The sequence below is a fragment of the Tetrao urogallus genome (genome assembly GCF_951394365.1).
Source record: "Tetrao urogallus genome assembly, chromosome: 6".
Taxonomy (NCBI): Eukaryota; Metazoa; Chordata; class Aves; order Galliformes; family Phasianidae; genus Tetrao; species Tetrao urogallus.
This window is the reverse complement of record NC_136819.1, coordinates 34,882,843-34,897,329: the sequence shown is the minus strand read 5'-3', so window position 1 is coordinate 34,897,329 and position 14,487 is coordinate 34,882,843. Positions and strand designations below refer to the sequence as shown.

General features: G+C 37.0%; 1 protein-coding gene across 2 annotated transcripts in view; it reads right to left on the bottom strand.

The window, feature by feature from the left end:
* Positions 1 to 513: 513 nt before the first annotated feature.
* ARHGAP5 (Rho GTPase activating protein 5) overlaps positions 514 to 14,487 on the bottom strand; it is a gene marked incomplete at both ends in the record, with an annotated part of 40,027 nt that continues 26,053 nt past the window's right edge. For both annotated transcript variants that reach the window (XM_079537890.1, XM_079537891.1), the window contains 4 exons: positions 514 to 844; positions 6,323 to 6,428; positions 8,244 to 8,375; positions 9,696 to 9,773. In XM_079537890.1, coding sequence (XP_079394016.1) covers positions 514 to 844; positions 6,323 to 6,428; positions 8,244 to 8,375; positions 9,696 to 9,773 — 647 coding nt within the window. The remainder of the gene's footprint in view (positions 845 to 6,322; positions 6,429 to 8,243; positions 8,376 to 9,695; positions 9,774 to 14,487) is intronic.

The window sequence follows — 14,487 nt, the reverse complement described above, 5'->3', positions numbered from 1 at the left end:
ACAGTCACGTAAGTAGCCGGAGATTATAAAATAAACTATAGCTGGGCTTTAGTCGTTTATACAGAATGCTTGAATGTGAATAAAATTGCCAAAAATAGCATGTTAAATAACAAAAACAGCCATAAAGCAGGCTGTAAGCACTGAATGTTTCATAAATGTAATTTTTTTAATCATTAAATTTCTATAGAAAAATTTTATTCACAATATATTGTGACAAACTGTCACAGGAATGATATAGTGATTGCAATAAAGTATCATGCAGCAGCAGCTTTGTACTTTATAGCTATTTTTGCTTTTAAAAATTAAACCTCTCCAGTCATGCTTACCACATAGTTTTTATCTGCAGCGTGTACAAATGAGGAACACAGTACGGGATATAACAAAAAAAATGTCCAACCAGCTGGATGAGAATTATTTTTCATAAATATGAAGTACATTACTGTATCCTGAAACATGCATGTCTATAGCTTTTCTTTACTGTCCAGTGCCAGGCTGCCTGCAATCATCTTCTATTTATATAATACCAAGAGGGTCTGCTGGTAATTGCGGCTGTATCAGCTGAGGCTGCAGTGGTGGTGGTAACTGCAGAGGTACCATTGGCTCCACCATCTGCACTGTGTTGGAAGGCGGTGGCTGACATGCCCCTGGGTTCGGTGCTTCTACAATCTCTCCATTGTAAAAGAAAAACTGACACTGCTGAATGAAAGTCTCTATAATCGACTGGTGGATTTTGGTGGTAGAAAGGAACTCTCTGTTTTCAAAATCAGGTCTCATCAGAGTAGGCCAGAAACAAATTGATAAGTTATCAGCAGTCATAAAGTTGGTTTTATATTGCTGACTAACCCTGAAATGAGAATGACAGGCACAGAATGAATTAAAAATGGTACGCAATCAACCAGAAGACTTTAAACACATGCCAACATTTTTAAGTGATAATAATAAACAGCCTTTAAATTCATCAACCAGACAAAGAATTTCATGTGTTAGAAGATCGATTAAAATGTCTAGACAAATGACAGAACTGGCTTCTTACTGCAGTACAGTCAGACACTGAACAACATTTATGGTACTCAAATAAAAACGGAACAGATTAGATCATATGTTAAAAACAAACAAAAAATATCAAGTGTTGATTAAAGCACATCTCTGTGGGCTTTTTCATATTAGCCAGCAAAAGAATTTGGCTCTGCTGTAAAAATGAGGTGCTTTAATGGCTGTGAATATTCAAATGTTCAGCACATAAGAACAACTACTAAATAAGAATAACTGTATAAAATTGTTTATTGTATACCACCTATACAGCAAAATTTATACTGTTTTTTAATAAATCACAACCTTGAGGAAGAAAATTTATTTTATCATTTCATACTATTTTGTTACCGTGTTATTTTTTCTCATGGTAGATGTGCAGTCAGAAGCGTCCTAAGGTTGTGCAAAAGAAGCAGAAGGAACAGGTATATATCCAGCTTTATGCTTCAACCTCTGTACTAACTTGGAAATTCTTTGCCATTAGAGACTCCAATTTTGGAAAGAGACTTTTTCCTTCTGCTTCTATAATTCTCTTTCTCCTACCCTACTTCATTTGGAATTTAACACACAAAACTATGAATTATCATGTCACACTGCTCCAAGATCCCTATTTTCCTTGGATGATCTAAGCAGATAACACTGCAACTCCAGCCATTACTGCAGTAATCTCCCAAAGCAATGCCTAATCAATGAGCTAGCTAGCTAACTTATTTCTATGTTCATTTTCTTGTTGTAGGCACTTGCTGTATTTACAAGATGCTAAATTAGTATGAGATAGGTTATCTATCTAACATGCTAGCAGCAACTGCTGCAACTGTGACAAAACTCTGATCAGGAAAATTTTATGAATATCATATTTATTAGCTATGAGCGGCAAAGCAAAACAAGTCACCTGGAAATATTTTTTACATGTTATGATTGAGACTTTTAAGTATTAATATTAGCCCGTATGAATTTTGTTCTTCATATTCACATAAGTTTTTAAACAAGGCTGGATTTGAGTTTTTAAAAGTAAAACACTTAAATATACAAACTACTGAACTCTTAGAAAATGTGAAGCAATTAAAAGACAGTAGTCCATCTACTTAAGATTAACCAACATAATTTTAATTTAAAAAAAAAAAAATTCATTTCCTATTAGAATGCTGATTTGCCAATATAAGACCTGGGGAACCATTCTGAAAAAAAAAAACAAACAAAATTAACCCAATTCTGTGCATCACCATCAAAATGAGGCATTCTTTTCCTATTCTTTCTCACCATCACATACAGAGAAGTTTATGCTTCTCTCCTTCTATTTGCTATGTTTGGCACTTGTCACACTCCTCTGCGAGCCAATCTGTTTAGTGAAACAGCAGAACACTATCCTACCAAAACAGGTGGAGCTTTTTTCTTTGTTTTCTTGATTTTACCATTTTAATACATTAAATGCATTCAACCTCAGTTCCAGATTTCCAGAACTTCACTGGACCAACTGAATGGAAGGCGGTGGAAATCAGACAATAAAAGAACTGGCAGGTTGTTCTATATTCTACTTGTACTTGTGCTTCCTTATTCTCCCTGTATAGTATCACAATGTAATTAAAGACAAGTACATTTTTGTTTTAGTTTTCAATGTATTAAAAAAAAAAAAAAAAAAAAGATTCCCAATTGGGTTCTTTTTTTTTTCAAGTGTTCTGATTTAAGCAGGGACTGAAACAGGTTCTTCAGTTTCACTGCAAATTCATTATTACAACAGTATTGGCAAGAAAGAAAAAACCTTTTACTGAATATATCATCTACAACCAAATGTCTCCTCAGAAAAATGCAATCTTATTCATAATAGGCCAGAATCAAGATATTCTGTTTTCAAAAAATATTCTTCATTCTAAAGTAACACTACAATTTTATCTAGTAGTAATTAGTGAGAGATCAAGCAAAAACTCTGTGCTGATAAATCTAACACTTAAAATACTCAAGAATATGCAATTCCTATGTATAGTAGGAAGAACAAAGGTAACTGAGATACAGTTGTGCAGAAATAGAATGCAAAAAAAACTTCCGCAACTTATCAACTACTGTTCTGATGATCAGCACGAGCAGACTGCAAGAGTTTCTGATTACACTTCATAGATTCAAAACTTGTGAAAACCATAATAAGTCCTACAATTATTGCCAGAAGAAAATATTCTCACTCATTTATGATGTACAGTGTTAACTATAAAAGATTGACTTGCATTTTAGTATGTGTATTAGTAAGGGTACATAAATACTGCCTCTCTCAACTTGAATAAATTTTGTCCATGGGGTATTTGGACACTACTCCTGAATGAAGGTGATATTCATACTTTCCTAAAAGAGTAACATTTTAATTTCATTCAAGGAGAATAAAAAAACATAAAAGCTTTCATTTGACTCAGCGCTTTTATTCAACTTTTTCTTCCTATATAAATTCTTCTGTGTACCTTTAAAAGGATGAGAATGGACTTGAGAGCAAAGGCCAACTAGCACTATTTCTGTTCTCCAGTAAGCTTTGTGAATTATGTATTTCATTTGTCTGTATACATACATGCATTAGGAATCTACTTAGGATCATTAAAAATTGTATTTAGCTCTTTTACTCGCAGCAATCCAGGTACTTGACACTGCAGTTAGATTTTTGTTACTCTCCTCTGCGCTATGCAAATGGGTGGCCAGCTGAAGACTTCTGACAATTCTGAGATTGATACTCTTCTACTGAATTCAAGGAATCTAGTCCATTAAGAACTGCCAAAACATTAAAAGTGATTTACATGAAGTTTGTGATGTTTCATTTTACCTCAGTACATTGCTAGCCTGCAATATAGAAATGCAAGAAATAGTTCTATCCACTCATATGATTCTATTCTAGGGCTAGAAAATTGAATTTTACTTGGCAAACTGCACTAAAAAAAAAAGAAAACTGATGCATTTCCCTGCAAAGGAAAATACAAACTATATTTGTGATTGAGAGAAGTGTAAAAGTAAGTGGTTAAGTTTCAAAGCTTCCCATATATTTAATGAAAATAGAATCATTTATGTTGGAAAAGACCTTCAAGATCATCAAATACATCAATCCGCCTAACACTACTAGTCTACTGCTAAACCATGTCCTTAAGTACCTCATCACAGATCTCTTACAACACCTCTAGGGATGCAGACTTCATCACTTCCCTGACCAGCCCATTCCAATTCCTAGCCACCTTTTCTGTGAAAACATTCTTACTGACATCCAATCTAAACTTCCTCTGGCCTAACTCGAGGCCTTTGCCCTGCATTCTACCTCTTATCACCTGAGAAGAGAAACCAACAACTTCCTTGGTGCAATCTCAGTCCATTCACCAGCTTCAGTGTTTTCTTCTGAACATGCTCCAGCACCTTGATGTCATTCTCACAGCAAGGGGCCCCAAACCAAACACAATACCTGAGGTACAGTCTGACCAGTGCCAAACACAGAAGGACGATCACTTCTCTGGTCCTGCTGACCAAACAATTTTCAAGGCCATTGGTCGCTCTGACCACCTGGGCTCACTGATGGCTCATTTTCAGCTGATTGTTAACTCACACATCTAGGTCCTTTTCTGCCAGGCAAATTTTCAGCTTCTCTTCCCCATTGATATTGCTGCGTGGGGTTGTTATGACCCAGAATAAGAAGACTCCTTCCACACAGCAATGGAGAACGCATAAAAGAGAAGTCTGATTTTGCTGACTAAACAGGGAGTTTAAAAAGTCTCATTTCAACCCCCTATACTAGAAGCCCCAAATTAGACTGTTAAAAACACCTGCAGAGCAATTTGAAGATCATGAAAAGCCTACAGTATGTATAGAAAATTATTCAGCTGGCTGAAAAACACCACTGTAGAGGAAGTGACAGTATGTCACTTGACAGTATTTGTGGTCAACACACTGAACACAATGCAGGCAAACGTGGCCTACATTAGGACAAGTGATGGCAATAGGTCAAGGGAAGTTATCTCCCCCCTCTACTCTGACTGCACTTCTGGTATCCAGACTCAGCTCTGGCCTCTGCAATACAGGAGAGGTGGACATACTGGCAAGAGCCCACTGAATGGGGCACAAAGACAGAAGATCCCTCAAATGAGGAAAGACTGAGCAACTGGGACTACTTACTCTGGAAAAGCTCAGAGAGAATCATATTTAAGTATCTGATTGGAAAGTGCAAAAAAGATGGACCAAGAATTCTGAGTGGCATGCAGTGACAGGACAAGATACAACAAGATAGAAACTGAAACACATGGGATTCTGTCTGAACATAAAAAATACATTTTAAAACAAACAAAATAAGCTCCACTTTTTAAAAATGTATTTATTGTCAGGGTGATTGCACACTAGGAAGTTGCCTAGAGAGGCTGTGGTCTCCATTGTTAAGAGTTACTCAAAATCCAACTGCACATCATCCCAGGCAATCTGTTATTGCAGATCCTACCAAAGTAAGAGGGGTGCACTAAATCTTGAGAAGCCCCTTACAATCTCAACAATTCTGCTGTTCTGTCTTTAAAAAAAAGAAGAATTAATAAAAATATTTTTTTAAAAAAATCATGAGCTTATTTTTTATAGTCCAGTACAGTGAAACAAACATTTTTCTAGGAAAACTGTTATTTTAGCTGTGACTAAACGTTTATTATGTCTTTTAATAATGTTATTAGCCATCTTACTGAGTGGATTTCAGGGAATCCACTAGAGTTTTGCTGAGTAAGAAACATGAGCAAGCTAATCTTTTTATGAGCGAATATTGTGCACTTGGACAAATAAAAGGTCAATAAATTAAATTTAAGAACACAAAAAATTACATTTCTATGCAAGAGGCAAGATTTAGGAAGCAAATTCACTGCTACACACAGTTTTATTCTACATTTTAATTATTCAGCAGAGGTTCTGTGTGCTACATTTTAGAGGAATGAAGCTGATCTTGCTTTAATAGGCAGGGAATAGGCCAAATAACCTCCATGTTCCCTTAAATCTGAATTAGACTACAACATTAACAGCTGCTTCCTTAGAAAAGAGGTCTGCAACTCTTGTACATACTGGCTCTGTGAAGTTATCTTGTTCTGTACAACAATCATTTTTACATCTCTACAGTAGCTATGATGGTAGATATCTATGCATCACTTAAATCAGGTATCGTAATATATCAACATCTAATTCATAATTTTTAATTTCCATTTTCAACATTTATACTAACAGAGGAGAAATGCAGCATGACATTTTCAATTCTAATAGGTTGGGTTTTTTTATGCTAAAAATTAAACAGAATTTTAGTAGAAAAGTACTGAACCTGTTCAGATGTGTTATCACGTATTTGAAGACATCGTAGTTCACTGGGTGGAACTTCTTCACAATTTCTTTTAACTCATGTAGCCGTTCTGTCTTGTCCAGGATCTCTATAGAAATAAGTGACATTTTCTCATACATTTAGAAAGAAATACTGAATAAAGTGTTGCTAAGTCTTTTTCCAACTATAAGAAGCACAGATATCTATAGAGAAACAGAAGGCGAGAAAATACTCCATAAAATTCCTATTTACATGTATTATTACAAAGAATTACCTTTTCATAATAAAGTGGAAACTATCTAAATACAAAAAATGTTTTTCTGTTTTAAGATAGAATTATTTATTTCTATTTAACAGTCTTCTTAACAGACCATCTTGATCAATTTGTTGGCTTGTATACGGCTAACAATGAGACAGGGAAATCTGTAAGATTTTTCATTGCTTGCAAAATGTTCTTAACAAAAGATTTATACATATTATAGTTTCAAAGTTTTGGGGGATGAAAGACATTTTCATGAGCTTATAAAATCTTAAGCTTACTAGTCAAATAATAAAAAATTATTGTAAGCCTGGTGTAGCTACTTTAACACAAATTTTCACAGGTTCAATGGATATTATTTATATTTTAAGAGGAAGTAAGCAATAGGAAAAGGACTAAGAAAAAAAAATAACAGATTATAGAAATGTATAACAAATTAGTGCTACTTGTGACATCAAATTACATACAGCAAGCAGCTGACACTGGCTTAAAATTTGAAATAAACTTGCAGTTGGGCTCAGTTACCTCAGAATCTGTCAATATAAACGGAATTCCAGAATACAGTTTTACAGTGGAAAAGTTGGGGACAATAACCCTCTTGCAATAAAATTGCTAACACTGGTGTGAGAATTAGATGAAATCCATACTATACAAACAATTATTCAAGTATTAAAGAACTCTAGTTTCCACTCTCAAAATCATTTTTCTTAAGCTGTTGTTACACATATTCACATTTTTGCCATATTCTACTGTGTAGAAAGGTTTGTTTCAATAGAAAGACTTCAATTCTTATTAAGCCTAGTATGCTACAGCAATACATAACTTATTAGTAATACCTAATCAAAAGCCTGTCCCACTTGTCCCACTCAGCTTGGAAAATCATAAATTGGTAAGAAAAAAACACACTATACAAGGGATTATCCTGAAAATTAAAGTGAAAATATCAAAAAACACGTCTATAGATGTCATCCAAAAATACAAAATTTCTAGTGTAATATACACTAACCAAGCCTAGGTTGAAGCCTTAGGCTTTCAGCAATATTGACAAATTTTCAATTAAAAAAAAAAAAAACATAGCAAAAAATGTGTAGTACTTTCCTAAAACAGTTTGCTGCCAGTCCAATTGCCCAAATTAATCCCAAGAAAGATATTCTTTAAAAGGGGAACAATGTAGTCACATTTTCAAGTTTGAAACATTTGTAAACACAATTAACCTTTTCATCCTGCACACAGTTCAAAAATAATTTGAAAAAAAATGTCAGATTCACCATAACACTCCACAGAGATGCAACTTCTAAAGCCTATTCTGAACGTAAGACTTTATGAAATCAAGGTATGCTTTCTTCTACCCCTGTAAACAACTGTGATACATTTCCAAGTGCTAATATTGCAGTGCTAATAACAGGAAAAAAAAGAGATTCCTCCAATTAAATTTCCTACATAGAGAAGTAATAGACTACAATTTATTTACAATAACTAATGTAATCATATAATTCTGTTGTCATCATATAATTCTGTTAATTTTAAAGAACATTTTAAAAAATGGCACACCTAAGCAATTAAAAAAATAAGCGCAGCAAGCCTTTTTAACTTAGTGAATTAAAAACTCCTATAACGATAAACATTGTGAAAAAATACAATCAAGACAATATTCTTTTTACTTACTTGATGCTTCTAACAAATCTTGATGCAAAGAGTAAGGAATTAATGGATCTGGCAGATCTGCAAAAAACGCTTTAAGAGCCCCAGCCACAGCATTTACTGTCACTTCCATAGACTCTAGACTGATACTATGATCTGTAGGACAAAATTAAAAGCAGTTCACAGTTATGATTCTTCAAAATATTTTTATGAAATAATTTATTTATTTAAAACACTGAAAGTGAAAACCTTGCCTAGCAAAAACAGAGTGAACCAGTGTGTAAACTGCCATCGCTTTGACATACATGAAATAAAATCTGACAATATTAAGAAAGCAGTAGATCAAAAAATAAAACTGTCTGACTCTCCATGCAGACTTAAATGCTTTTCTATTTGACACCAACCAGGTTCTGATAATTAATTCTGCCCACAAATCAGTTTTGAAATCCACATCCCAAATTTTGTTGAAAACTGGCACAGGGTACATCAATATGCAGAATTTGTGTGAAGCTGTCTTACGTGGCCATGAGGCCTTTTAAGTAAGGACAAGACCACATGCCAGTGATTGTACATGGCCATATAACCTACTGCTAGAATCCCAAATAACAGAAGCTTTATATATTATATTTAGAGATTTTAATTTATTTAACACAGATAAAAGTCATACTAGATGATTTTAAAATTCTTCCAAAGTTCACCCACTCGAAACATCATCTTATACAATGACAGAAGAAAATCTAGCATTATATTCAGATGAAATTCAGATAAGGCATTAAAAAATGTACCTTTATTCGGTTTATCATGTAGGAGCAATTTTACTATTTCACAAACTCACTTTCATTACTAATACCAACAAGGACTTTTAACATGGTTGGGTGTTTGTTTTTTTTTTCATTTATAAAGATCAGTTGATGTAATAAATTTAATGAGAAAGCAGGAAGAAAAATAATGCTGGCCCTCTTAACAATCCAAATGAACACTTATCTGCTAATCTTATTTAGATACATTCCAGCACATGACAAAGGTGGTACTACAGATTCATTACTAAGATTTAATTGTTAATTCACATTAATCAAGAGAGTTTTACTAAAATAACTGTCAAGAAGTTCTGCATTTTGGGGAGGAGAAGTGTATGCTCAATGTTGAGGACTTCATGCGCTACTATGCTAATATAAGGAGCATTTAGTACTGCATTTAAACACACTTATTCAACTAGAAAGCCACTTAAAAATTTCACAGGAAGCACTCAAAATTATTCTTAACCAGCTACAAGGTTCTATCCCACCCTTTGTTTACACACAGCTTTGTTAGTTACATATAGCCGAGACTACATCAATACAACCTACCAACGAGTAAAGCACTCAGTGCTATGGAGATCAGTTTGAATGTGAAACTCATTTACACTGACTGTACTATCTTATAAATCAATGGAGAAATCAAGTTCTTTTGGCTTTAAATAATGAAATCTGTCATTACCTTGATCAAACTGTTTCTGAATGTTGTCTTGATCTGTTTTATTCCCACTAACACGGTACAGGCCTTCAGTACATAATCCTTAGAAGGAGGAAAAAAATACATTCAAAAATAGCTTATATACTACAGAGCAACACAGAGTAAGCCATAAGTACTTAATGAGTAACCACATGCAATGCCTAAAAAGTAACATTAACAATTACAGTGATACAGAACTTTCAAACTGAAATACCAGTTGCATTTTTGTGTTCAGTACTCCATTAATGTTAGTCAGGAAAGATTGTTAGGAAGTAGAGGATCTCCAGGATTCTCATTATTACCTTGTCTTACTACATGTTATGGAGTCATCATAATTGCAGCAGGCATTCCAGGTAAATAACATTACAGTAAGAATTCACATTTCTATTATGAACACACAAACACACATACACACTCATATTTGCTCGCTCCACTCCATTGATACTGCATTCTATCATAATGCAATCTGTTTTATCCACAGCTACTCACTAAACGGGAGGATCTGACCTGCTAATGGTGGTTACCCATCATCTTTTTCTTTGTTAATTTGGAAACCATTAAGGAAGACAACCAGTACATAGTGCCGTAGTTCTCCACCTTTACGGATGCAAAAATCTCCATATGGTACATCTCCATAGCAGTACATGGTTTAACAAAAAAGAATCAAGTTCTAAAGCTCTATGAAATTTCCTGACTCTCTACCGCTGCAGACGAGTACATGAATGCATTTTACAATATCAGGTCAATACAGCAACATTTCTGTCACATAAACTCTGAATGTTCACATTACTGAGAAACACTAGGAATCCTGCTAACACGGTCAAAATACAGAATGCACTTAACTGCTTCAAACCACTGATTATTACTCTCCTAATTCCATTTTTCCCTCTTAATTTCCTTCACAACTCCCACATCTCCTTACTAGCTCCATCAAAGCTACCTTAGTAAGTTTTGACTATTTTTTTCTTCACTAAACCTTTAATTTAGCTTTCCAACTTCACAGCCAACAGTTTTCTCTTCTAAACATTTACCTAAACAGAAAAAACAGAAAATGCTCAAAAAACAAGAGCATTGTTCTGTGATGTCATCAAAAGGCAAAAAGGAGATATAAATTGGTAGCAAAGGGCAGAAGGTGGGATTCAATAATTTTCACAGCTGAAGGGATTTTAAATGTGTCTTCAAAATAATGTTCTGAATGTTATCCTATGGAAATACCTTGTATTCCTCTTATGAAATTTGTAAGTAAAGATAACAAAAAAAATCACTGGCAGATAACAAGCTAGGACCGTTTAATATGGGAGCATTCTCAGTTGCAGCTCTTCCAGCCTCAGGCTATTTTGTGTCTTATCCAACTACTATTCAATTTCTTTCTGTAGAAAGGGAATTGAATCTGCTGCAATAGCATTTTCTGAGAAGTCCAATTCAGTCACTGTTTAGCAGCAGTGTTTAAATCTTCAGTACTTGAACTGGGCTGCTGTGGAGACAGAGATGCTCTGTCGTAGTATTTAGCAGTTATTCTTTCCATTTTGCCACACAGCAGACACCTCTTTGTTCAGACCAGTATAGCTCTGAGATGCCGAAAAAGATAATGTACAGAACTTCAGAAACATTTAAAGAGATATCTACTGAAATTAAGCATCTTCCAAAAATATTAGCTTACTGTTGCAATTCTGGAGTAAGTTAACTAAATTAGTTGTTGAAATTCCTCACATAAATACTTCCTCTTGCTGGAGAACTGAGCCCATGGGAACTTAATGAGGTCCAACAAGGCCAAGTGCAAGGTCTTACTTTTGGTCCTGGGCAATCCCAGGTATTTATACAAGCTGGGGGAAGATCTCCTTGAGGGCAGCCCTGCAGAGAAGAACCTGGAGGTCCTGGTGGACAAGAAGCTGGACATGAGCCAGCAGTGTGCGCTTGCAGCCCGGAAGGCCAACTATAACCTGGGCTGCATTAAAAAATGGGTCATCAGCAGGGACAGAGATGTGATTGTCTCCCTCTACTCAGCTCTCGTGAGGCCCCATCTGCAGTACTGCGTCCAGGCCTAGGGCCCCCAGTACAGGAAGGACGTGGAGCTCTTAGAGCGGGTCCAGAAAAGGGCCACTAAGATGCTCTGGAGTACTCTGAAGACTATGAAGAAAGTTTGAGGGAATTGGAATTGTTTAGCTTGGAGAAGAGAAGGCTCCAAGGAGACATCATCGTGGCCTTCCAGTACTTAAAGGGAGTGTATAAACAGGAGAGGGAATGACTGTTTACAAGGGTGGATAGTAACAAGACAAAGGAGAATGGCTTTAAACTAAGATAGGACAGGTTTAGGTTAGAGGTCAGAGGTTGGTGACACACTGGAACAGGTTGCCCAAGGAGGTTGTGGATGCCCCATCCATGGAGGCATTCAAGGCAAGGCTGGATGTGGCTCTGGGCAACCCAGTCTAGTGATTGGTGACCCTGCACATAGCAGGAGGATTGAAACTAGATGATCTTTGAGGACCTTTTCAATCCAGGCCATTCTATGATTCTATGATATACATGCTTGTAATGTCTGATGCATGTAGGTCTTCAAGTACAACACTGTAGTTCATCAGTTTTAGATTTTAACCACCAAAACTCTCAGTTCCTCTAAATAACACATTAACTTCAGAACAAGGTCTCCTAGGGCAACATCCACTTCCCATGCCATTAAGTAGTATATGGCTGAAGAGAGGTAGGAGCAAAGGGAGAAGAAAACAGCTGTTTTTCTGTGATATATCCTCCCATCTATGGTGGCTTGCACATATTTTTGCATAAGGAATTTGTCATGGTTTTATGATTTTTGGTCATCAGTATTCCACACCATAACATCATGTAATGCACTGGGGGTGGGGTTTGATATCTGCCGAATGTTCGTCCGACGGAGAAGAACTGCATTTCCCCAGGAGGCTTTGCGGTCAGCAAGGGGATATAACTCCATGCAAGGTCACCTGATCCTTCTTCTTCGCCTGCGCTTCGCTGTCTGCGCTTCGCTATCTGCGCTTCGCTGCCTGCGCTTCGCCATCTGCACTTTGCCGTCTGTACTTCAGTCACTCAACTGGACTGCACTTCTCACCCCAGCATTGTGGTGAGGTCTATACAATTCAAACAGATTCTCTCTCTCTCTCTCATTGTATTTTACTAATACTATATTTAGTAAAATCATTTGTTCCACCTCAGATTAGTGCTGTTGTTTTCAAGTATTTTGGGGTCCCCTGCTTCCCCTTTCCCAGAGGCGCGGATCCGCAGATCCCTCCGCCCTGCTGGTCACGGAACTGGGCCGGACCAGCCCATAAACCGTTGACATTTTTGGTGGAGGATGCGGGCAACAGTTGCTTTCTAGCTGTTTAGACTCTCTGCTCTCGGAGAGTTCTGTTGGGAAAGCTTATCTGTTTTACCACTACTCTCTGAAAACGTGACCTTGAGAACTCCAGGCGGACTGCCAGTATCGTAGGATATTTGTAAACTCTGAGCTTTACTATCTTGCCTCTGTAAAAAAAAGAAAAAAAAAAAAAAAAAAAAAATGCTTTCTGTAGTGAAACTGACTCTTAAAGGGCTGCACGCTGCTGCCTCTTCTTTCCTAATGCTCAAAACATACTGGGCATTAATTAAGCTGGCCACCTTGCTCTATGGAGCAATCGGCATATACAATCAATTGAAAACATGGGTGGAAATATGGACCTGGCACGTTCGTACAATGTGGCTTACAATTCCGGAGACAGCTGTCAATTTTACAGGACTGGGATTTTTTAAGGTTTCCAGTCTCACCTTTCAGCCTGTAATGCAGTTTTTGAATGAACACCTAGTCGCATTACTAATCTCCCTGAATGTATTGCTCATCATTTCGCTCAGTATTAGTATTTATTATATTTTGAGCATGTCCTCCCCAAAACCAGAGAATACTGAGTGGCAGGGAGTGTGGAGAGGTCTGGGAAAGACTTTAGACAGATGGAAATCTTCAGTCTCATGGAACTTTACTCCAGAACACCTGAAAGACCCCGAGAGTCTAAACAGCTATTTAAGGCAGGAATGTTGCGGCTTGGGCAGTTCTGAGGAGGCACATATGATTTGGGGCCTGGCTAATGCTTATCGGGCCTTATTCAATACTATCCTGGAGAGAGAGAGAGCTTCTGAAATTGAAAGGGAGAGTCTCAGGGAAAAAGTTCAAAATGAGCGAGAGAGTCTCCTGCTCCAGAGGAAAAACCTCCGATCTGAGAGAGATGCCCTCCGAATTGAGAGAGACTCCCTGCAATCCAAGCTCGACAATCTTCAATCTCAACAACACACCCTCCAATCTGAGCTAGATACTGTCATAATCGAACGAAACAAGCTCCAAGCTGAACTGGAGGATGAGAGCATTGGAACTGACCAACCTGATCAACCACAGGAGGCACCACAATCGATGTCAGTTGCCCCTGTAAGAGGACGGAAAACAAAGCGAATCTCGACTCAGTTAGAAGAGAAAAAAGAGGAGGAAAGAGGTCCAGAGGAGTGGCTCCGAGGGCCAAGAGAAGCACCTCTGAGTCCAGGGGAGGGGCCCTCAGTAAGACCACGGTCACCAACACCTACAAGGGCAAGAAGTCCTGGAAGAGCAAGAGGTGAGCAAGATATTGTTACCTTTGTTGATCGATCTCTGAAAATGAATGAAATTCGAAGTCTGAGAAAAGACTTCTCACGCCACCCAAATGAGCCTATTGCTACTTGGTTACTTCGATGCTGGGACAATGGGGCCAACAGTGTGTGGCTAGATAGTAGAGAAGCTCGCCAACTGGGT